At 42.1% G+C, this 25,384-nt stretch overlaps 1 protein-coding gene across 4 annotated transcripts; it reads left to right on the top strand.

Moving 5' to 3' along the window:
* The first annotated feature begins 152 nt into the window (after nt 1-152).
* On the top strand, nt 153-24,258 carry tax1bp1a (Tax1 (human T-cell leukemia virus type I) binding protein 1a). Of its 4 annotated transcripts, none has more exons than XM_039819520.1 (17): nt 153-295; nt 1,780-1,994; nt 5,295-5,397; nt 6,050-6,240; nt 6,673-6,828; nt 10,314-10,462; nt 11,090-11,180; nt 11,311-11,496; nt 11,593-11,844; nt 11,971-12,162; nt 12,278-12,350; nt 13,865-14,388; nt 18,180-18,266; nt 20,094-20,280; nt 20,408-20,616; nt 21,454-21,536; nt 22,665-24,258. In XM_039819520.1, the coding sequence occupies exons 2-17, from the start codon at nt 1,806-1,808 to the stop codon at nt 22,867-22,869; spliced, it is 2,877 nt and encodes a 958-aa protein (XP_039675454.1). In that variant the 5' UTR covers nt 153-295; nt 1,780-1,805; the 3' UTR covers nt 22,870-24,258. The 4 variants fall into 4 exon arrangements, with proteins under 4 accessions (XP_039675454.1, XP_039675453.1, XP_039675455.1 ...); XM_039819519.1 differs by having other exon boundaries at nt 22,662-24,258; XM_039819521.1 differs by lacking the exon at nt 21,454-21,536 and having other exon boundaries at nt 22,665-22,842.
* The last annotated feature ends 1,126 nt before the right edge of the window (nt 24,259-25,384 follow it).

Here is a 25,384-nt window from a genome sequence, read left to right as displayed (position 1 = left end):
TATATATTCCTGTTTCCTGATGTATTGTTGTGTATGTCAGAAGGGATAATATGAAGCAAGGGAAGAGAATTGGTAATTGATATTTGAGTTCTCTCCAGACGAGACGTCTGCTCCCCCTCCGCATCCTCAGCATCATTGGTACTCCTCAGCATCCCGGAAGTTCAGCATCATTTGCTCTTTCAGGAAGAGACGCATCATCGTCAGAGCTTTGTCAACAACGGGGACAGTGGCTAAAACATCGGCCTGCCCGGCAGAAACCCCCTCTTTTTTTGCAAGTGGAATTCATATGAAAAGGGTACTCTTTCATTTTCAAGCTAAATGAATGCCTGTAATGTTCGTGTCATGTGTCAGCAAGCTAACGTTAGCTGACCGACGAGGAGAATGTTTAGCTAGCGAGTGACTTGACACGACATGGCCTGTTCACAAGCTCATGTTAGCTGCCTAGCCACCGAAAATAAGATGATCCTCTGACTAACCGAGGTTATTCTCTATGGCATAGCTGTAACGTTACATGAGCTTTTTCGAGACAAATTGACTAGGTGTTGGTCACCGTGGCTCACCATACATACGATGGTATGTTAGCTGGTTAGCAGAATTGAGAATCGGTTATGACTTAATCACTTTCACATTCATATCTTCGTCAGAATTTGGGTTTAATGGAAATGTAGGGGCAGGAGGGTTTTTAGCTGTTTTAGCTTTATTCTCATCAAGGAAAAGATGAATTGCTGAAGCGGTAGCATCACTTGCAAATAGCTACACATTCACACCTGTTCTTCCTCTACTCTTGACAACAACTAAAGGCTCAGTTTGAACAGTTACGAGTCGACTGCCTTGCTGTAAAGTAATTAGTCAGAGTAGTGTCTTGGTAGATGGGTATACTGTGGCTTCCAACTCCCTTAACTACATCAGCTAGGTATTTAGTTTGGTGAAAGTAACCTTTAATTAAAGGGGAGTTCTAATTTAGTGTTGTATTTTTTTTATAATATATATATATATTTTAGAATGGTCAAATTGATGCTGTAGAGATATCTTGACTTTTAGTAATGTGTCAGGCTCCAAACACTGGATACTATATGTCCTATAATGCAATTTGCATTACACTGCAGGGCTCTACATTGCAAGTATTTCACTCGCACTGTAGAGCCCTGTACCACCACTGGCTGGTTAAAGCCCAGGGATTTGACTCACCATGCCCATCTTTGACCTGAAAAAGCTCCTCCAAAGCCACAGACGACACATTATACCACTGTTTTTAGACCTTAGTAGTTCTTTCTTGCTATGACTACTCAATTGGCTTTGAAAAGTAAAATCATGGAATTCCCATGTAAGTACAATTGTACAATAAGTACAATACCACAATATATAAATACAAAAAGTTGAATAAAATCGGTTGCTTGGGTGGCAGCACTAAAGGCAAGTTATGAAACAAAAGTTTATTTGTGTAATTATGGATTTGGCTACATTAAATACATTGTTTTTCTCTTGGCTGCAGGTTTTTCTTCTGCAAGATGCACACTGAGGCCCAGTGGTTATTTTAAGTTGAGTCAGTTTTATTTAAATGGCACAAAAAGCGCAAAGTTGCCTCAGAGGGCTTTAAATCTGTAGAGCACGTTCCACCCTCTATCCCTAGACCCTTTTTTTTAGATCGTAATATGGTAAATACCTTCACTTCATTTGTCTTTTTGTGGTGTGTGCAACTGAAAGAAAGCCTTATACCTTTCCTCCACTCTACTGTGTGTGATGCTCATCTTCTCTGTCCTCTGCTCTTTTGTCTTACAGACAAATGAAGTGACCAACAGGATACAATGTCATCGTTCCAGGTGGTGGACTCATCGCCGGGCAGCAGCGTCAGCATCATGGAAACGTCCAACTTTGCCCATGTGATCTTTCAGAACGTGGGGAAGAGTTTCCTGCCCCAGGCGCCCCTGGAGTGTTGCTACACCCTGACCCCTTACATCACTCCCCACCCCAAAGACTGGGTGGGCATCTTCAAGGTACATCACACACACCACAGCAGCTTTTACTCTCACCATGCTTCAAAGACATCCTCAAACAAAATCAATTAAGGCCTTTTATTAATCTGAATGATTTATGTTACAAAGAGATATTTAGATGGAACTATTCCCAGCCCATTACATACGTGTTTGTTCAATGGATTATGTGCTACGGTTGTATTAATTGGCCATAGGTTTGCAGTTGGTACATTAACACATACAGTACATCCGCCTTGACACTAATGGTTCACCTCTTCACTGCATGCCTAAAACCTCACCACAAGCTTTGGTGTGGTTGTTCTGCATGCGGAAAGAGGAAGAGTGTACACGGTGGGCTGGTTGCAGTAGGTCTCGCTGGGGGAGCAAACATTTGGTGCTCTTTATGAACCACTCTGATTCTTATTAGGACCTCTTTCCCCCACACTTCACTTGTTCGCTCCCCTCTGTCTTTCCATCAGTCTTTTCTCTGCTTCCTGCTAACCAACCACCCCCTCTGCCCTTTTATCAAGGCCATCAAATCTCACACGTAATTAACAGGAAATGTGAACTAGGAAACTTAATGTCTCGTAAAGTCAAAAGACAAACATTTTATTGTTGTTTAAGAACTGACTTCAAATCTACCAGCTCAATTAAAAAGGAATAAAGACGCTGTGTTTATATGGAAAAAAAAAGTCAATTGGAAAATGTAATTGTTGTAATCTGTGCTAATGAAACCTGTTTGATGGTGCTTCATGTCAGAGAACAAGCAGACCGCGCTTCTTTAATCCTTTTGATGTACATGTCTTTTTGTGTATTCATAGAGAAATGTATCTATTTAATTCTGGCAAAATCTGTGTGGCTGTGTGTGTGTGTGTGTGTGTGTGTGTGTGTATATATATATATATATATATATGAATATATTATTAGTGATATAACAAACCATTCAACTTGTAATCATTTGTTTTGTTTTTGTCAGTGGGGCATGTAACAAGAAGTCTGTGTGCTTTTACAAATAACACTTTGATTATAATAGAAAATTAACTCATGCCACAGAGTACTAAAACATGTTATGTTTTGGCTTGAAGTTTGTTAGTGTGTTTGGGAACTCTAATGTAAAAATCAACCGGTTTGGGGGATTTAAAAAAAAATGATTGATTTGATTTTTTGCATGACATTGTGGCATGTGGTCTTTTTTGTGGCATGTGGTCTTTTTGCCTCCCAGAGGTGATACCTTTGTGCAGAGATGACTCAGGGAGACAGCGTTTTCTCCCTCTTACCTTTCATATCTGTAGGCGTTACCTGTTTCAGACCGAGAGCGACTGAGCAATTAAGCTGACTTGCTGTGAGGATGACTCAGACTGCACTGACAGGCAATGTTCATTTGAGTTGTGCACAGACACCCCCTAGTGGCTGTAACTGTTAATAGTACAATAATAAGGATCCTTGTGTAACAAACTTGCTCCTATGTGGTGGTGCACTCAAACAGTACTCACACGCAGTGTGTATAGTAAACATCAACTGTGTACACTCTAATCAAAGCTTTTTCTTTTTGGTTTTTCACCATAATACTACTTGTTCCACACATGATAAATTGAACATATTTGTTTTCCAGTGAAAGCTTGGTTTAGTTTAGGTTGAGTTTAATATTTCAAACCCGCATGCACACTCATACACAGCTTCCTAAAAAAAGCCCTGTGGAGGTTTTTGGTTGTGGCATGTTTGTTGGGTCGGCCGGGAGAAACCCGTTGTGTGAGTGTATAATTAAAGTGTCATCGTGCTGTTCCCTCACACCTTGGCTGAATGATTGATAGCTGCTTTGCCTATGATTATTTTATAACATCACTCCTGTGTTGGAATGCCTCACCATACCTAACTAAATGTCAGTCAACTTCACTCTGCAATTAGCAAAATTATTTATGTCCGTTCTCTTAAGCAAACACGTGAGCACACAAGCAAACTTGGCAGGTGTCCCATCACAGCCTAGCCTCTCACTGAGATACCTTTGGATGTGGAAAGAATGTTCTTGGCCCAAATCTCCACACTGGCAATTACCATTTGTTTGGAATAACATTATACTGAGTGTAATGGGTTGATAAGCGCCACACTGCAATTATTTTTCATTCAACAGCATTATCTAACCTGAAATTTTGACAAATGTTTTGAGTAGCTCAGTTGATTTACTGTTGACAGTTTGAGCGTCACAATGCTTTGTCAGGTATTGGCCAATTTGTTGTTGTTTTTTCTGGATTTTTTTTTTTTTTTACTTAAATAAATTGATTGACTGTTGTTTATTCAAGTATTAAACTGCAGAAATGTTTTTTTTATGTGAACATGGTAAAACTTTACTGGCATGTTATTATTTAATCTTTGAAAGTCATTTGGCATTTAAATGAAACAAAAGCAAGTAATCCCTCCCAGTGTTCTGTGCATCCTATAATTTCCAGTATACCGTTGTCAACCAACAGCCTAACCTGTAATAAATGATTGTGATATGGCAGCTGAGAAACTTTCTCTTGTCCCATCGAGCCACAGGGGGTTGAGTTATCCACAGCTGAAGTGCAGTTATGTAATGTCACAAACACGTATCGCACATGTGAGTTGAAATGAGGTGTGTGTGTGTGTGTGTGTGTGTGTGTGTGTGTGTGTGTGTGTGTGTGTGTGTGTGTGTGTGTGTGTGTGTGTGTGTGTGTGTGTGTGTGTGTGTGTGTGTGTGTGTGTCCGTGAGCGGGCCAGACAGGGAGATTGTGTGGTTGCGTGCGACAGATTTACGACGCAGGACCTGAGTTATGATGTTCACAATTCCCTTTCATCATCTGTCACCTAACAACACATGAAATCCATGGAATTACATCTCCCTTGCCGTTTTGTGTAAAGTTTTCACCTTTTCTTCCCTCGTTCTTATCTCTCCCCCCCCTTCTAATTTCCACGTGGGCTGTTCTCTCTCACGAGTCTGCGCATGTGTGTGTACACACACGCAAAGCTACATACACCCCTGCCTTCCCACCCCATTCTCACACCTTCACTGGGAAGGAACTGAGGGGAAGGAGAGAGGAGGAGGTGTGTAGAGGAATAAGGGGGCATGGTTTTAAATGTTTCCATTCTTGCCTTAAACACTGTGTGTAATCCTACAGATTTCTTCATTCAGTGTGTTTTTTAAAGTCTAATGATTTGTGAAGAACATTTCTGAAATTTGTGATTTTTTTTTTTTCCCCCCGAACATAGTACATATTTGTAGTAGTACAGTAATAGTACATATTAATGTCCAGTAGGGATATCTTTTATGTTGTGGATCACTATTTTTGGTGCTATTTTCGTCCTTAGGTGGGTTGGAGCACAGCCAGAGATTACTACACCTTCCTTTGGTCTCCTATGCCTGAAGACTACGAACCAGGAAGTACTGTGCACAGGGCTGTCGTGTTTCAAGGTACACACACACACACATACACTATGTAAACCACTATACAGACCTAGGATATTCCAAAGTAACTCCTCCATTTTACGGCGTATATAAAAACCAGCACTTTTATTTAATAAGGGAACACAACCGCAAACGGCGGCCTGGGACCTGAGAACCTCTCAAACCACATACACACACACACACACACACACACAGGTTGAGGGCCTGCAAACTGGTTTTACTGGGCCTGGAACGGTCAGATATTACATAGTGAAAATATGAGAGTGTGCTGTGGTGTGTCAGTAGTCAGTAAAATTGGTTGGCTGCCGGATGTTCTGTACTTACTCCTCTGTCCCAGAGAACCAGGCCTAACGTGTGAATGCTGTGCTCCAGTGTAGCTAAAAGCTGCTTGAAATATAAGCATATTTAAATGATGGAAATATTGAATGTTTTTAGAAAAATGTACTCTTCCTGCTGTGCTGTGTGAAAGTGGCATCGCTCGCTTGTTTTTTATGCATTGTAGTATCTTTTCATTTTGAAGCAGAACAGTTGTACATATTGTCGAAATGTTTTGGCCAGGCCTACTTCGTGATTAAATGAAATAAGTGCTATGTGATTAAATGAATGTGAACTCAAATGAAAAACAAAAAAGGGAACGCAAACTCTTATCTCTTTGTAGGTTATTATGTTCCTAAATCTGATGGAGAGTTCTACCAGTTTTGTTATGTCACACATGTTGGTGACATTAGAGGAGCCAGTACCCCCTTCCAGTTCAGGTCAGCCACACCCACAGACGAGCTTCTGACTGTTACCGAGGACGACAGCAACTCGGACATACTGGTCGTCACCACCAAGACTGGCCTTCTGGAGGTATGCTACGCTAGATGAAGATATTCATATTTTCCACTTGTTTCTGGGTCTTGACCCCACCCATTAAAGGGTCCTACAGAAGGGCACTAGATCCCTACCAGATCCTGAGGTTCTGTTCTGTACCTGAATGTGACCTCTGACCTCACTGAGTAGAGTAAAATCGCTCTTTTGGCATTAATAAACTACTACATGCTTGTCCTTCAAGACACCAATAGATACATCACACAATATATTATACAACACAAATTTAACCTTATCTAAAACTCAATTCTCAATTCAAATTCAAAAAAATATGCATCTTACTACATTTTTCTGTCCCAAGACTGCCATTAACAGGACAAAACTAAGTGACTCGAACACCAAAATCTTCACAAAGCAAGTACCGTTCTCGCCTTCTTTCTATTTACCCTTAACTTACCTTCTGCCTGGCAGCATGTGGAGGAGGCGCAGCAGGAGCGCAGGGAGCTGCTGAAGGCCATGCGTCTCCTCCAGGAGGAGAAACAGCAGCTGCAGGAGGAGCAGAAACGACTGGCCAGGGAGAGGGAGCAAGAGAGGGAGACGTGCTGCCTGCTGCGGACACACAACCAGGTTAGAGTGGTGGCAGGGAGTTGTGCTTCTTTTGCACACAACGCACATTAGTATAGATATAGCAGATATAGTTTCTGAATGCATGTATACAATCAAATAAAGATTTAATATTACTAATCAAAAGTTATTTGTGCAACATTGAGATGAACAACTGTAGCCTGTTCTTTTACACTTTTATTTTTATTTTATTTTAAACTTTGCCACCTCTGAGAGGCTCCACTTCTCATCCAAATCACAACGCCACAGTCGCAGATGCTGTTGCTTTCATTTTTAGATGATTTATTTTGTCTTTTAACAAACCAAAAACATGGCAACATTTCTGAGTCTAAGGTGAGGTCAAAGATTGCGCCGATGCCCCATTTTACACACAATCCTACACGCTTGCTCAAGTAAACCCCCTCCTTATACCACCGGTGATCATTATCATCTAGTTAACCTTTATAGTTGTTGATTTAGGAGTCAAAAGAAAAAAATAGATTCTTTCAATAATTCAGCAAATTGGGAACCAATATAGTTGTATATACTTTTTTTCATACTTGAAGTAAGGTTCAGTGGGTTTGCGCGTGTGTATATGTATATACTGTAAATGTGTGCATAGACGGATGGTCTCTCTTTGCACACACGTGTGGAGACGGTTCCTCACCAGTGATCACAGCTCAAATTTATGAATAATCTCTGTCCATGTTTGAGAGACACACTGTGTGTGTGTGTGTGTGTGTGTGTGTGTGTGTGTGTGTGTGTGTGTGTGTGTGTGTGTGTGTGTGTGTGTGTGTGTGTGTGTGTGTGTGTGTGTGTGTGTGTGTGTGTGCTTGATGTGTGTGTGTGTGTGTGTGTGTGTGTGTGTGGGGGGTATTCGTGTGTATATTTGTGTGCTTGTGTGTGTGTGTGTGTGTGTGTGTGTGTGTGTGTGTGTGTGTGTGGGGGGTATTCGTGTGTATATTTGTGTGCTTGAGTGTGTGTGTGGGTATTCGTGTGTATATGTGTGTGCTTGTGTGTGTGTATTTATGTGCTTGTGTGTGTGTATTTGTGTGCTTGAGTGTGTGTGTATTTGTGTGTGTGTGTGTGTTTGTGCACACCAGTCTTTCTCTCCCTCTTTAACGACCTGACTCAGTGGGCCAGAACGGAATTGGGTCGCAGTTTTCTTGGGCATCTGGCGTCAGGGACGATGCCATCGCAACCACAGAGTGAACAAACATGACGTCAAACACACACACACACACGCTCATACGCATGCAAAAACTGCCCCCCCCCACTTCACTCTCACACTCACATTCAGGTTGCACACCACAGGGCCCCTCTAATGTGCATTCACACATGCACACACAAACACACTCATTATGCCACCCGCTTGCAAACCCTTTTAGTCTGTGTGTGGAATGAGAGGAGGGTAGTCCGCAAAACCGCCTGCCTGAAAAAAGAGCCCTGCCCAGCCTCAGGGACAAACACCACTCAGTCACGCGATTCAGTGGCCACTGTTTTCTCACTGTCTATTTTCTTTCTGTCTGTCTGTCTTTTTGTCTGTCTTCCTGTCTGTCTCTGTCTTTGTCTTTCCCAATTTTCAGTGTTTATTTTATTTTGGAGTTGATTTATTGAAGTTATTTTGCTAAAGCAAGGGGACGAAAAATACAGTACATTTGGGAACATTATTCATAATTCAACAAAAACCTTTTTTGAAAGTTAACTTCTACCTCAATTCCATCTCCTTTTTACTTCATTCCTTCCCCATTCACTCACTCACCAGAATGAGTCAGATTTCAGATGTTTGTATTTTATAAGTTGCTCATATGATAAGCAATATATCTTGGCACACACGCCTAAAAACAGTCAACTCAAGTAAACTCAATGAAAGCAGAGAGAGGGGTGGCAAAAGGAGGGAGAAGTGAAACTCTGAAACTTGCCAAAAGATTTGGGAGTTTGAATCTAGTCTCATATCGCCCCCTAGTGCAGCTCTCCGGTCTAGGCTCTGAGTTAGAGCAGGCTGCTTTGAGTTAGTCCGCTGCTCTTTTTACGAAGGACAAAATCGCCATAAATTACGTGGTAATACACACACACTCTGTTATTACCATGCTGCTTTTCGTTCAACAGGCATGTCCATCTGTAGATATACGAGTTGTGTGAGTAGGTGTGTGTCTCTTTTTTAGAGCATTTACAGTAGGTGTGTTAGCTCATACCAGGCTGATGAAAATATACTGAGTTTAACATGAAAACATAAGTACATATTTTGTGGCTGCTAATTTTACGAGTACACTTTTTATAAGGTCTTTATGCACTGCTGAAGTGCTTCTCAAACGCCAGCCGTAAAAATCATACAGTAATCTGCGCAGAGCCAAGCCCAGAGGGAGACGGGCCTGAGTATGCATTGGTGTGTGCATGTTCACTCTGTCCTTTTTGAATGATGGCTGTACTATCTGCCTGTCTCCATATGTCCTTGAATGTGCAGCTGTGTGTGTGTGTGTGTGTGTGTGTGTGTGTGTGTGTGTGTGTGTGTTGTGTGTGTGTGTGTGTGTGTGTGTGTGTGTGTGTGTGTGTTTGTGTGCGTGTGACTGAGTATGTATGTGTGTGTGTGTGTGTGTGTGTGTGTGTGTGTGTGTGTGTGTGTGTGTGTGAACGCGACAAATTGAAAGGAGGGTGTGTGCAGAGGAATGTTGTTCTGTCACAACCAATATTGGCTGTGGATGATTTACCGTCCTTTACTGCTGATTAGCAGCAAGTTCAAACAAGGCATTTCCTCGGCGGTCACACCACACAGAGAAAAAAGCCCTTACATATGATCTGTTGTGCTCCACCAGCCAATTGTTTTAACGAATTCATTGATACTAGCAAGCATTTTTTTTCAATAACCTCAGACACTGAGTGGGTGTTCTGCATCCATCGAAAGGCTGATATCAGTCATGATGTTATTTATGTATGGTGATTTGTGATTGATAAGATAAGACTGATCCCCAGGGGAGAAATCCACATGTCACAGCTGCACTTGAAGCAGGCTAGAGAGGTAGGGAACAGAAAAAGAAGTATTTAAAAAGAAAGGAAAAAAAAGAAAATCTGATTGATACAAGATTTAAAAGCTACATTATATGAATTACAATACTTTAGAACATAGACATGATTTAGGATTTTTTTTGCAAATATTTGAAAATGATATATTAGTGCAAATCTAAAACATTTTAGACAAAAACTGAACATTCATTTTTTTTTGTAAAGTAGTAGACTACTTTAGTTGTAGGTGTACCTAAAAAAAAAAGTGCCAACGGAGTGTAGATACAAATGATAAATGATATGCAACATATAATAGATCCTGTATATGCAACATGACTGTCGTACGTCACATGAAATAGTACCATCTGTGATTAATCAGAAGTGTTGCATAAGTTCCTGACTTTGTTTAGCATTAATTCTCCTCCGCCTAGTTCAGCCTGCTGATTCAGCTGCTGTGATTGGCTGTAGCGGCTGTCACTGTGATCCACAGCGGCTTCTCTGTCCCGCAGGAGCTGCTGCGCTCGTCGCAGGGCCTGTCAGAAGAGAGGGAGGATGTGAGGAGGAGGCTGACAGAGGCCATGGACCGCGTCCGCCAGCTGGAGGAGGACCTGCTGGGAGTCACCCAGAGAGGCCTGCAAAAGGAGACGGAGCTCGATTGGTGAGTGGAGAACGCTCACACATGACCATCAATCATCCAATCTCATCCATTTCTGTGAGGACGTGACTGTTTCAATAACTGTGTTTGAAGAGGATTTCTTGCCTGTCTTCTGCTTCCTCAACATCTTCATCATTCCAGTCGTCACACATTGTGTGCACAAAAATAATGCAAGGCACAAAACACAGCCTCAAAAAAGGTTTTCCTCAACCCCTTTAAAACTGGCATCCAGTAGGCCGTGGTTAGTAGTTTGAGAACCTACACACACATTATACCATTAGAAAGGTCTTCTGTGGCCGAGTTAGCTCAGTTAATAGAGCAGGCGCACATATATAGAGGTTTACTCCTCGACGCGGCGGCCGCAGGTTCGACTCCGACCTGCGGCCCTTTGCTGCATGTCGTTCCCCCTCTCACTCCCCTTTCATGTCTTCATCTGTCCTATGGAAATAAAGGCCTAAAATGCCTGAAAAAATAATCTTTAAAAAAAAAGAAAGGTCTTCTGAGGTTTCTACTTGTTGTTACTAAACAGTAGCATGAATGGCATTGAGAATTAGTGTGATATAATGATGTGGGGGGATTGGTTTGAGGATGAAGCTGTACAAAACTTAATTTCATCATTTAATGTCGCAGTCTGCGTGACCGTCTGAAGAAGCTGACAGCAGAGAGAGACAGCCTGGAGAGCCTGCTGAAGAATGAGAAAGACGAGAGAGACCTCTACAAGGTGGGAGAAAGCTCGTCATAGCTGAAAGGCTGGATAAATGAAAAGGTGCATTTTGACTAACGAATCCTGTGTGATTCCGTCTTTATTCTGACTTTTGCGCTTTTCTCTCTCTCTGTTGTCACATGTGTAGGCCCACCTGCGCAGCACCGAGCTGGAGAACACTAAGTTGAGCGCAGAGCTGCAGATGCTGAAGGCGGTGGAGCTGAATCGGGAGGTGACCATTGCCCAGTTCCAGGAGGAGCTGGACAGGCTCAGGCTCTGCGTTGCCCAGCGGGACAGCCTGGAGAAAGAGCTGCTGGCACACAAAGCTGACAAGGTAGTGGTGGTCGTACCCGTATGTGTGTGTCTGTATGGTAAAATCAGTTAATCTGTATATATAATGTATGTATAATTTCCCTCGACATGTCTTTAGGCAGATCTGGCCCGTGTGCGTGAGCAGCTCCGTCAGGCAGAGGAGCAGCTTCAGGCGTCCCGGCAGCAGGCCTCCCTGCTGGCCTCGGAGCTCCGCGACTCAGCCAGCGCCCGTGACCACACCATGACCGAGCTGTACCGCGCCCGCTTGGAAGCTGACAAGCTCCGTGCCAGTCTAGCCGATGCTCAGGCCGAGTGCCAACGCATGGAGAGCCAGCTAGACCGCATGAGGAGCACTGCACAGAAGGAAGTGGTCAGTGTCCATCTTCTGTTTTTTTTTTTTTTTTTGTCTTTCTCTTTCTATGCTATGATAGCATGGAAATAGCAAGCCATGGAAAAAGGTTTTTGAAAATGTCCTCTGTATTTCCTTCCCTCCCAGTGTGTCGGGACCAGTGGGGAGATGACGCCCAGCATGATGGTGGTGTCAGAGGCAGAGGCCGAGCTGCAGAGAGAGGTGGAGGAGCTGAAGCTGCGTCTTCACATGGCGGCTGAGCACTACAAGGAGAAGTACCGGGAGTGTCAGCGCCTCCGCAGGCAGGTGGCCAAACTGAACCTAACTGAGTCACAGGGGGTGAGTACTGTATAGTTAAACTTCTACAAAAGGAAATATTACATGCAGGCCAGTTTATGTCTAAAGTAGTAAAACATGTTGTTGATACTATTTTTTATTTATTTATTTTTTGCAGGAGCCAAAGAGAAATGCATCCACCGAGACAACACAGGAGCCACTGACCCCTAGTCCAGAGTCACCGACAGCAGGTACAATTCAACTGCAAAAGTACTGTGTATGTGTGTGTGTACAGTACAGGCCAAAAGTTTGGACACACCTTCTCATTCAATGCGTTTTCTTTTATATTTTCATGACTATTTACATTGTAGATTCTCACTGAAGGCATCAAAACTATGAATGAACACATATGGAATTATGTACTTAACAAAAAAGTGTGAAATAACTGAAAACATGTCTTATATTTTAGATTCTTCAAAGTAGCCACCCTTTGCTTTTTTATTAATAAGGGAAAAAATTCCACTAATTAACCCTGACAAAGCACACCTGTGAAGTGAAAACCATTTCAGGTGACTACCTCATGAAGCTCATACAGAGAACACCAAGGGTTTGCAGAGTTATCAAAAAAAGCAAAGGGTGGTCTAAAATATAAGACATGTTTTGTGTGTGTGTGTGTGTGTGTGTGTGTGTGTGTGTGTGTGTGTGTGTGTGTGTGTGTGTGTGTGTGTGTGTGTGTGTGTGTGTGTGTGTGTGTGTGTGTGTGTGTGTGTGTGTGTGTACAGTATATGCATGTTTTGACACCATGCCAACAGTATATATGGTTTCGTATGTCTGGCCAAGTGCTTAAAGGTCCAATGTGTAGGAATTTCTCCCATCTAGCGTTGAGATCATATATCGCAATCAACTCTCTCGCGCCACGCAATTCAAAATACGTATTACAGCTACGGTAGCCTTCACGCTTCAAAAAGCCGGTCTCTTGCTCTTTTCAATATCCTTTTTCTTTTTCTGGGCGAAGAAGAAGACTCCTGTTCCTGAAATTTTGATTTTGAATACGTGTGGTCCTCCATGTTTCCTTCTTCAAACTTGCCGGGGCCGGGACGCTACAATACCCATTAGCAGCATTAGCAGCACCTGTGAGTTTATCATGTGACAGTGAAAACGCGGAGCAGTATGTCCTGTATGTCCCTTACCGGCTAACGTATTTCAAGATGGCGCATGAATATGGAGCGTCTACCCCAGTTCATGTGAATGCAAATGTAAAATTTCAAGCCAAAAGGAATACTTGGAATTGATGGTAGAGGTAAATACTCACGAAAAAGGACAAGTTTGTGAACGAGCAACACAGATTTTGATAATGAACAACTAAACATGTTACACACTGGACCTTTAAACTTGATTTGCATCAGTGTTCCAATATTCTGAGAGAAATTCATTGTAGAGAAGGTACTCTCACCTCTTATTTGTTGTTGTTTTTTGTTTTTGACATAAAGAAAACACACTTTTTTACTATGCTTCTACAATCACTCCATATGACAAGACACACTAACATGCACATCTTAAAACAGCAGGTTGATGCAGATTCTCTAAAAAATGTCAAGATTATTTCTTGAAAATGTAGAAAGTAAATAAACGTAGATGAGCCTGGGTACAGGATAGTGATTACACCAATACATGATTGTATTGAAATATCCATAATTAGCAATTCTATTCAAGTGCTAATACCTGAATCAACAACTGCCCTGCTGACTATGTATTGTTCTTACAGGGAATATAGCTACTGCAGTCCTACAAGAAGCCGCTGAGATGACAATCGCACCAGAACCTAATAACAAGGAATCCACACACACTGATGCATACATTAGCACAGAGAGGGAAGAAAGGCAGAGCGAGAAAATGCCAAAGGAGAGGGCCGAGGTGGAGGCTGAGGGAGAAGAAAACCAAGGGGAGGACAGGGAGAGAGTAGACCAAGAGAAAGAAAAAGAGGAGAAGAAGGACAGCTTGCCGGAGGAGAGCCTAAGGATGACGAGCTGGGTGGAGGTAGAGAACGAGAGGCAGAGTGCCGATGTGAACAGCGAGGCGGAAATGGCAGGGAAGGCCGAGGAAGTGAGGGATGTTGTGGAACACCAGATGCTGCTGGAGGTGGAGGGGAGGAGCATGGGGGAGGCAGAGAAGGCACAGACTCGCTCGGTGGAGGAGGAGCTGGCAATGATGGAGGAGAAGTGGAGGCAGCAGTGTGCGATCAACGAGACGCTCAAACAGCGGCTGGCCAATGAGGAGGAACGATTCAGAGTAAGACGCACGCAAACATAGACACCATATGAGGGATCAGTGCTCTCCCATTGGTCAGAGGTTGTGTACAAGCCCTGAAGCAAGGCAGCTACTTAGTTATTTTGTCCTGTATTCATCTTTGATCTTTAACATAGGTCTGACTCATTTTATAAGTACATTTTGGTGTAAACAAAACACACAATAGTAGGGCTGGCGATAGGGAGAAAATCAGATATCACGATATGCTTGACCAAATACCTCTATCGATATGCGACGATATTCTAGGGTTGACAATTGGTGCTTTAACAAAATATCTTCACACTTAGATTTTAGATAAATAATCATCAGTAATGTAGATATAATGTTTAAGTGGGGAAAAGGCAAATAATATAACAGCTAGAACAGTCTGTTAAGTTCAGAAAAATACATCACTCTACTGTAATGCAGCCTTTAAAACCAGTAAAAGACACCACTTATCTTAATATCACGATATTACGATATCCAAAATCTAAGACGATATCTAGTCTCCTATCATGATATCGATATAATATCGATATATTGCCCAGCCCGACACAATAGCATTTACTGTCTACTCAGATGTTTATGAACACAGTGTTCTAAGGGTGTATCTTTTTTTATGTGAAATTAGGGCTTTGGACTTATGACATATTTTCATGTCACATGAAATGTCACAAAATAGTAATGAATGCTAATTCTAAGTCCCCAGAGTCCAACATCACATCTTCAAGTAGGTTGTTATGTCCAAACTACAAGTGCAAAAATCTCATATTACATTTACAATAATATAAAACAAAGAAAAGCAGCAAGTCCTCACATTTGAGAGGCTGGAAGCAGCGAAATGTCAGACTTTTGTTCCTTAATTTTGCTTGATAGATTACCTGAACATTAATAAACAATCCATATTGAATACTTTTCTATTTGATTAATATGGCACTTGTTACAAAACATTCTAAAAAAGCAACAACAAAAAACTATGAGACAAACTTTGAAAAAGTGTCTTATGATTGCGGACTCAAAGGGGGGGAATAAAGCTGGCAGCACTCCGATACATTAACTAACTGTTGTTGGAGGTCTATCGTGTTAATTGGGTTATAAATAGCAACAATTACACTTAGTACACTTGGTACACAGAGTAGCAAATGGTCATAACAGTTTACATGAGCATGCATTAACCAGAGTAACCGGGTTATTCCATGCCACACATGAGCCAGTGTGTGTGGTACGTGTGTGTGTGATTCAATACGAGCACTTGAGCTCGTTGCGTCTATGTGGGCCTGTTGCATTTTGCGTGTGAATGTCTGCCAAAGTACCTACTGGCATTTAAACTCCATGAGTGAGTGTGTGTTTATCGGCGCTGTAAATAAGGCTCTCCGCTGTCTTTGATAGAGTCTCCTGTCTGAGGCGAGTGCCCCGGGCCCCGAGTCGCTCTTAATGGCCCTGGAGACTGACAAGATAGGCAGCCGCAGAGCACAATGCTTTACGGCTGTTTACATCAGCCACCCAGAGGATGGGCCCAGGGAGAGGAATAGACAGAGAGTGAGGGGTTGGAGGGGGCCACAGAAATCCACTGCTGCAGAATCCCTTCACCTGAACTTAACCCTCTAATGCTACGCAGTAAATTTATGAAAGAGGGGGAGGGCGAGAGAGGACAGAAGGAGATAAAAGAGAATGACGGGGAAAGCCGAAGAAGCAAACAGAATTTAAGAGTGAAAAAAGGTAGGATAGAAAGACATGAAGCAGAAAAAGAAACCGCGGGAAGGGAGGGGATTTGGAACCTTTGTGATGGGATAAAATGAGAGAAGAGCAGGCAACTAGCCATGTAAACTATCCCACAGGGTCAGTCCTGTTAGAACGTAGGAGATTTACTACGATCCCCTGGTCCGCTCCAGTCTGCCCTGTGCACAGACTGGGTTTCTGTGGCTCTAGCTGTGTGTTTTACAGTAAGCGCCACACATTTGACGCCGATCCAGGTTAAATAAAACTCAACCGGCCAAATATTTAGTTCACTTGCTTTCCTTGATTCCTCTTCGTCAGTTAACACAAATGGAGTGAAAATAAAGGGAAAGGGTTCGTATCCGTGCCATTAAAGTTAAGATGCGCCCTTTCCATCTGCTCTTGGAGAATCTGTCACCATTTATGTTAGTTTGTTATTTTTGGAGCTGAATTGATTTGTCAATGTACGGATCATTAATCAACAACTCTTCTATACTAATACTAACTCTTCTATATTAATTGGGTTTAAGCACTTTTAAGCCAAAATGCCAAACGCTCCCTCGTTCCAGCTTTTCAGTTGTGAGTTTTTGCTGCACTTCTTTCTCCTGGGGGATATAAATAAATTCTATTTTTGGTTTTTGGACTGGTGGTCGGAATAAACAAGACATTTGAAGATGTTGCTTTGGGCTCTGGGAGATTTTATAGCGTATACATTAATCAATGAAAACAATAGATTACTACATTACGAAAGTAATTGTTAGTTGCAGCCCTAATTATTTTATTATTCAACCTCTGACTTACCTGTCTACTATTTGGAGCAGTGGAGAGCTACATTATTGCATGTGTGCCTTTCTGTGATATGCAAAACAGCATGAGCTAATATCTTATGTCACAAACTTCTTTCATTTTCACTAATGAGACAGTTGTTTTTATTATTATTATTATTATTATTATTATTATTATTATTATTATTATTAAGGGGACATGTTCTACATCATCAGATAGTTGACAGTAGACCGATGACTAGGGAGAGAGATCGGGATTGACGGAACAATGGTTGCACGCCTTAAGCACAATGATTGCCGTCTTAAAGACAATGAAAAATACCTTTTCCAAGTACAATGTTATATATTGAATGTGATGTTATTTGATGTACACATAATATCATTCTGTGCTGCATTTGTATGAACCATACCTGTCAAGTATCCCGTTTTGGCCGGGAAAGTCTCGTATTTTACTCTTCTTTCCCGCCGTCCTCCCATATTAGTATTTTCCCGTAAATCTCCCGTATTTTAACCTGCGTTATTAAAAAATAATAATACACCGGGACTGAGCAGAGTAAAAAAAAAAAAAATTCCCAATCTGAGCTCTGTCACTAGCCTCGCGATAACTGCCACCTGCAGTAGCCTACTACAGGTACTGTAGGTGGCAGTTGTCGCGAGGTTAGTGTGTGAGGTCAGATGATGAGTGACAATGCAGGGGGAAAAAAACGAGAAAAAAAAACAGAGAGGGATGATGGACGCTACGACAGAGACGGTGCGCTGCCAAAACTTATGAAGGCTTTACTATGCATTCCCCATAGCAATGCAAGTTGAGAAAGGGTGTTTAGCATGGTACGAAAGATTGTTACAGAGAATAGGAAGACGTTAAACAACAGAACTGTCTGCGCTCTACTCTCATGTAACATGAACCACTCTGGCCCCACCCACAAATACACTCCTTCCAAAACAGTCTTAAAGAATGCAAAGTCTGCAACAAATTTGTACAGTAACTCACTAAAAGAGCAAAGAAAATGTGAAATGAAAAGAAAAACTGTAAAAGAAAAGCAATATGAAATTAAAAGAATGTGTGGAATGAAAATAAAATGTAAAGACAAGCAATGTTATAAATTGTAAATGTTTTCAGCATTCTGCATCAAGTGGTGATTTTAGCTTTCTTGTACACCTGTGTTAAAATGTAACAGATACTGGAGCTTGGTTGGGGTGGTGGGACTGCTCGCAGTGGGCGCCGGAAAATTTCCCTTATTTTCGAATCCAAAACTTGACAGGTATGGTATGAACTCTTTCCCCTGTCTGTAGGTGCACATGGCAGAGCGAGCCAGCGAGGTGACAGAGCTGAAGCGAAACCTCGCCCAGGCCCTCAGAGACAAAGAGCAACTACAGGAGGTAAAGCCCTATACAGCAGGGGTATACAATTATCATTTAAAGAGGTCCAGTTACTAAAATTTGCTCCCAGCAAAGGACCAAACCTCATAGTGACTAAATTGTGTCCTGTCATGTCAGCAACATTTAATTTTCAGAGTAGGGTACGTTTAAAATAGACAAATTGAACTTGCATTACACTTGTATGAAAAACTAATTCAATCTTTACCGTAGATACAATTAGTTCTAGCACAATGAACCTAAGGCCTACATTTCAAGTAAAAATAAAACAAGATAGAATCTTCTGAATAAACTAAATAAAAAATGCCTCTTTTTAGAAAAGCTGCAAACAGAGCTTAGAGCAGCCCCTTTTCTCTTTGTTCTTACTCTTTTTACCTTTTATTCTACTCCCTTTTCTGGTGAGAGAAATGGGCCTGTGACTGCCCTGCCAGTAGTTTGAATCTTGGCTTGAATGGAGTTAGTGCCATTCTCATGCATATGTGTAGGTGCTCATTGGTGAGCCTGGAACACAGCCAGAAAGTAGCAGGGTCAGTTGCTTCATGCTGTCATCTCTCTCACATCTCTCAGATGATGTTATTCTCTCGAGCGAAATGTCTACACACCGTTGAGTGAAATGATTGCCATATCAACTGGTTTAGCTGCGCTCGCGGCCTACAGTTGCCACTATCGGACAAAAAATAAACAAGGCTCCATGAGGATTATTATTTATTCTCATTAATTTATCAGAAATTGGTCACAGGTCTGGATTGAACAGTCACTTGGTCCAGGTCCAGACCACGGTCCGCAATTTGGTGATACTGGCTATACAGTATAAGCTTTATAAACACGACTGGTTGTTTCCAGTACAGTAGTGTAACTTTCAAACTACAGACATTTCCATATTAACCGAAACCTACTGACAGTAGAACTCACCTATGTAGATAATGTAGGCTCTCAACTAAAGTCCATAGCAATATCATCACATTCAATTATGAGCGTTTTAGTGCAGTGTCTGAACTCATCCCTGTAGCTTTTCCTTCCCTTCTCCATACTTCCCACTACCCACTAATTAATACATCTATACTTGCTTCTTTCGCCCATCGGTACAGTGCCATTAGACAGTGGAAATGCCACGCGACATGTCTGTTTAACCTTCCCAACCCTGGTTTAAATGTTAAACCTGATAGCTGCGCACTAATGAAGTCGTCGAGAGAGGAGGTCAGGGGGGGGGAATAGCGGGAGGAAGGAGGGAAGTAGAAGAGGGAGAGGGCGAGTGCCTCTATCAGCACAGCCCGAGCAGAGGGAGCCAGAGTCCGAAACCCATTACAGTAATGAGTAGGGTACTAATGCTCTTGCTTCAGATATAATCACAAAGGGCAGAAACAATGTAGAGGGGAAACTTAACTCTGAGCTGAAGATATTTACTCACCGTGTGGTTCCAACAGTGAAACGCGCCCCGCCAACCTGACAATGAATTTCTTTTTTAAAACTTTTTTTTTTTTAAAAAAAAAAAATTGGTTGTGCCCCAAGTTTTAATCAAAAAAAAAAAACCAAAAAAAAAAAAAAAAAAAAAAAAAAAAACAACAAAAAAAAAAAAAAAAAAAAAAAAAAGAATTTGTAAGCAACTATGGGGAAATGGACAGTGTGTGTGTAAAAGATGTATGAGCTAATGTATTTATGCTGTGGCATCTGTTTGCAGTTTGGCTTCCTATCTGTATCTTTTCAAAGTGATTTGCATAGTCTAAGGAGCACCAGAAATGTCAGTTTAAAAGAGATGTTAACAATATGTAGTTTACCCCTGTGAGGTACTGTGACACTCAGGGATGGATTTTGTCTCCTTCTCCCCTCCAGGAGCTGCAGCGCTTTGTGTCCAGGCAGAGGGAGCAGGAAGCTGGTGTTCAGGGTGCTGAGATCAGGCAGCCGATGGTGCTGCGCTACCCCCTGCCATACCCGCAGGACCCCTCTCCTCCCCCACTGGTTCCACACAGGCCTGCAGAGTTGCAGTACGGCAACCCCTACTCCACTGACACCACAAGAGGTGGGAGGAAGTAAAACTTTGATCTCTCATGTTCTCTTCGACTCTGCATCCGTCTGTTCTCCGTCAGTTATATTTTGCTGCAGTTTGGTCAGGACAAACCCTCCCGTGTGTTACTGTTTTTTTCTAGACTTGGTGGATGTTGCGCTTTCTCCTGAGCACATGTCCCGTCCTCCGCCTGAGGCCCCACCCTGCGCCCCACCCTGTGCACCCCCAATCACACCCCCGAGCCCGGGCCCCGGGGCCCCAGGCTGGGACCGAGAGGTGGTCTGCATCCAGCCCTCCCGCAGCACGAGCCCCCCTGAGAGCCTGGAGCCTCCACCGGAGGAGCCAAGGAATGTAAGTGCATACGACCATACAGGACGGAAACTCACCGACTCACCAGACTACAAGCCAGGCTTGTGTGACATTCATTAACAAGCCAACAAAATTGGAATTATTTTGGAGTATCTGTATCAATCGAGGTTTCACACGCATCCGATTATGCAAACATCATTTCTTCCTGCCCCGCTCTCCTCAAAGATAGAATTAATGATGAAAACATTTCGTAGTACCATAATTGATCACAGCGTCAATTTGATCTCATTACAGCAATGTGCCTGGTATCCTTTTGTAGAGCTGTCTGCCCATTTTCAAAGCAGCATAAGTGCATGACAAACCAACTGTGATCCCAGCCTTTGCCTTCCTACCCTCACTTCGTGTTTTCAGCATCCAAAGAATTGCGGTCACGGTAATCCCTCTCTCTCCGTCTCTGGAGTGCTCCTCCTCACTGAATGAAGGGAATAGTAGCTTGCCCTTAAAAGATGAAGCTATGAACTAATTTGCATAAAGCTCTAATTACTGTCACTCCCTCAGAGCTCAAGAGAGACGAAGATAACAAGGGCTTGGAGAGTAATTAGGGCAGATTTTGCAAAGGGACAGACCCAAGATCCGTTAGTGTCTGTCGGATTATATCTTCTTGTTGTTTTGGAGCAAACTGAATAGAGATTATTGAGAAAGGTCTTTTAGGAAGGTGTGTTGCTCTTTAAATAGCAACACGACACGTATCTATAGTGGTTTATTTTTTTTTAGTAAACCGATTCAAAGGTTGCGTTTGTGTGTGCAACACAGCTCTATGAGCGAATAGACGGCCATCATTTTCCATCCTTTTGTGTGCGTTTGTGTTGTGTTTCATAGGCTGCTGATGGCGCTCAGCCGTCCTGTGATCATCAGTCCAGTAGACGTAGAGAAGCCAGGGGCAGCTTCTGCTTTGACTCCAGGTAGTGTGCCTACCCACACGCATACTTTAGAATAAATCGACTTTTCAAAATCAAAACACACGATGAAGAAACAAGATTACACAAGGGCATCGATTAAAACAGATAGCAAAGAGAGGTTAGGCAGGGATTTCTTTTCCCAGTAAGGAAGTCGACCCCTATGCCAGTGGTGAGTCACACAAGGCTAATATAAAAATAAAATAGAAATTAAAATCCCTTGCTTTTTGGCTAGACCTGCAGACCAGGTTGGCTAGCTGACTTCACAGGGTAAAGTGGTGGCAGTTTTTATGGTCATGTGTACACCAAGGGTTGAATATTCATCCCTACAGATACTATCGAAATACATACATTTTTCCATTTTCTTGTTTAACGTTACTGTCATATCTGTCTTGAGTATGAAGCCCTTTAAAACCACGTCCTTACATTCCTGTTTATGTATGGAATAAACATGTATGTAACAACGTAGAAGTTCTGGATCGACGGTCAAAAACATGCAACACTCGTGGTTACACTCGTCTTTTCAATGCGACTTTTGTGAGCTGATGCACCAGATTGAAACTCAGCTGTCTCTGCATTTGTGTGTCTCGCACATTTCATTTACTATAAATTCTTCCCAATAACCCCGTTATGAAATTTAAAAGCTTTTTTAGTGAAGCAGCAAAATCAGGATGTGTTGGGTTTTCATCAGCAGTAAGTTAGCACGACTCCTACAGTGTATATATATATATATATATATATATATATATATATATATATATATATATACACTGTAGTAAAATATAGCAGATATCCGAAAGATAGGCCACCTCGGCATGTGGTCTGGCTGATCTGTTCCCAGTGCTAGCAAGATCCTGGCATGATCGGATGACAAAAGTTGCATTGAAAAGACGAGTGTAACCACGGCCAAACCGAGCAACAATTGCAACAGAGGAAGGGGAATTAAAAACATACAACATATACTGTCATTGTTTGTCATTTCTTATTTAGGGATGTTTATAAAAGTCACAGTCAGATTTTAACTGAACGCAACGACGGTTAAGTCCGTGTACATATTACCACAATATGATCCGAACCAAACGGACCCATCTCACCTGTCTCCCCACTACTCCTCTCCTCTTCTCTCTCCAGTAGTGTTCACAAGCGCTGCCCGCTGTGCGAGGTGATCTTCCCGCCCCACTTTGAGCAGCGCAGCTTCGAGCAGCACGTGGAAAGCCACTGGAAGGTGTGCCCCATGTGCTCCGAGCAGTTCCCCCTCAACTGTCAGCAGCAGCTCTTCGAGAGGCACGTCCTCACGCACTTTGACGGCCACGTGCTCAACTTCGAGCAGATCGAATGAAGGGTGTAAAGGGCAAACCTAGAATTCTGACATACCGTATGAGTAAATGTGTGTCATCAGCTTTTGGGTTAAGTTGTCTTGTTAATAAACAATCATTAGCACTTTTTTTTTTTTTTTTTGCAATCTTAACAAAGGTTAGAAAGATTGTAGTCCAGGAAGCAGAGTTTGTCCTGTGGCGGCTACTCCACCAAGATGTTTTATTAAGTAGGGTAGCTTCTTCTCCTTGAATACACCATGGGTAAAAGGGGTTATTAACACTCGGGAAACGTGCCACGGTCCTTTTACTTTTCTGTCATTTCTATGCTCATCTTTCTGCTTCAAGGGACTAAAGCACCATCGGTAGTGCATGCATTTGTTTCTTGTTTTTCGAAACTAATACAATTTCAGCCATTCAAGCGAAAAGAGTGAATTGTAGCAGGAGCTTGAACCAGGGCTTTGAAGAGAAAGCATTTTAGTATGTCTGTCCCTGTTTTTTAACTACACTGAATATTATATACAATGAGGAGGATTATCACATGATAAAGCAGCCAAGACATCTTCATCTTTAAATTGTGTATTGCTTGCAAAGGCAGAAGGGATAAGAAAATGATTTTCTTTTCTTTTTTAAGTGTAAATGCAGAGTGAGATCTGATTATACGATGTCTTAAAGAGTCATCTGAGTGTGTATATTTAATTGAAGAGTGATGTGGTGGAGTTTTTTTTTATTTTATTTGAATGGGAAGTGATCTTTGATTTCTCCCAAAACTACAGTAACACTGTACGTACAAGACGCCAGATGGTTTAAACAAAAACAGCACTACGTTTTCATGTATCTGCACTAAATAAGGCTTTATTCTGAATGTACTGTACATATGAAAATAAGTATAAGTTGTCGAGAGACCTGTGAATTACTGTCGTGACCCCTGCCTCCCCTCATTGTTACTCCCTCAATGTTTTAGTGATGAAAGAATGATGGACCAATGAAGTTTTACTTTCTGGTCGGTTGGTAAGAAACTGGGCTGGTCTCTTCATTTTACTGAAGATACCGTCACATTTTAGGCAAATAGACTGCTGGACACTAAGTTACAGACACTTTTGTTTGTTATGTAATTCCACGTTTTAAAGTTAGAACTGTAAAGAAAAAGTCATTGCTTGTCCAAATCAGGAGTGAGTGTCATTTCTATGTGTGTCTCCACAGGGCTCCACATCACCGCTTGTCTCTTTTCTGTCATTACAAAGTGATCCCTGACAGTGTTGTATTCAGGCTTTAAAAATTGCACATGCCCAGTAATCACACGGCAAATGTGTGTATGTCATGTGTCCAATGCAGCCCTTTTCATGTGAGAATGTCAGGACAGTGGTTTAAATGTGTAATGCAAAGATCTTTATGAATAAAGTAAGCTTGTGCTTTAGCTGTTTTTTTTTATCACTTGGCGTCATGTTCATTTTTTTTTTTTTTTGTAGCTGAAAAGGGAAGAAATAAATTTACACTAATAGACAGCTTTTAATTTATTTTTTTTTTTTTTTTTTTTTTTTTTTTAATTTTTTTTTTGACATTACATAATTTAATTACAAGTCACTCTGCTTAGAACCTGTTGTCCCCCCATACAAAAAGGAAACAATGGTCTCCACATTACATACGAAAATATAATTTAAAAGCACTTGACAACAGACACGTTACAATACATTCACTATACACAGTATATTGAAACCCCTCCCTCGTCTCCTTGTGCACACAGCCTCCGCTTCTCCTCTCCCATAAGTGTAATACTGCATTTGGCCCCTGTGTAAAGCTGAAACTATTGCCATGGTGACAGCGGTGTCCGTGAAGCAGGGATGGTTTTACGAGTGTTTGACAGATCTCCCAACGGGAGGCTCTCGGTCTCCGTCCATCTCGGCCTGTCTCTGCTCTGATCCCAGCCACGGAATCTCTTCCCCTACGCTGAAAGGCAGGAATGAGGCTTTTCTATCGCACGCAACCCATTACCTAAGGGTTACTTTCAGGGTAGCACGTCCACAGATGTACTCTGAAACTGAGACGAAGATTTTAGAGCTCTTGGTTCACTTGCACGTGTTGAGGCTTCAGAATAGACGTGGATGTCTTTCAGGCATTTGGCATTTGTTGGGCTAGCGCGCTTAAAGGCATTGTGATTACAGTCCAGGCGCGTGGTAATTGCTATAATCGGATAAACAGGATATTACCAAAAATTAAGGGGGTTAAATAATTTATGTTTAACCTCCTAAATAAATTAAATTAACAAATACCAGGATAAAAGGTATCTTTGCCATTGTAACACTGTGGTTTCCATGGCAACAGCAGCTTGGAGGACAGGAGGGTGTGTGCATGTCAGAGGTCACTGTACCATCAAAAGAGAAGAAGCTCATGCTTTGAGCGTTCTGCAGATTAGAAACTTTGTGCATGATGAGGAAAACGATGGCATGAATCAATGTGTCTTGGCACGCGGCGGCGGCACCGCACCGCCCTTGTTTTTCTTAGAGGCAATGAATGATGAAATCCCAGTCAGGGGCAACAAGT

Source organism: Perca fluviatilis, chromosome 13 (genome assembly GCF_010015445.1).
Source record: "Perca fluviatilis chromosome 13, GENO_Pfluv_1.0, whole genome shotgun sequence".
Taxonomy (NCBI): Eukaryota; Metazoa; Chordata; class Actinopteri; order Perciformes; family Percidae; genus Perca; species Perca fluviatilis.
The sequence above is the reverse complement of the archived record's forward strand: the minus strand, read 5'-3'. Positions and strand labels throughout refer to the sequence as shown.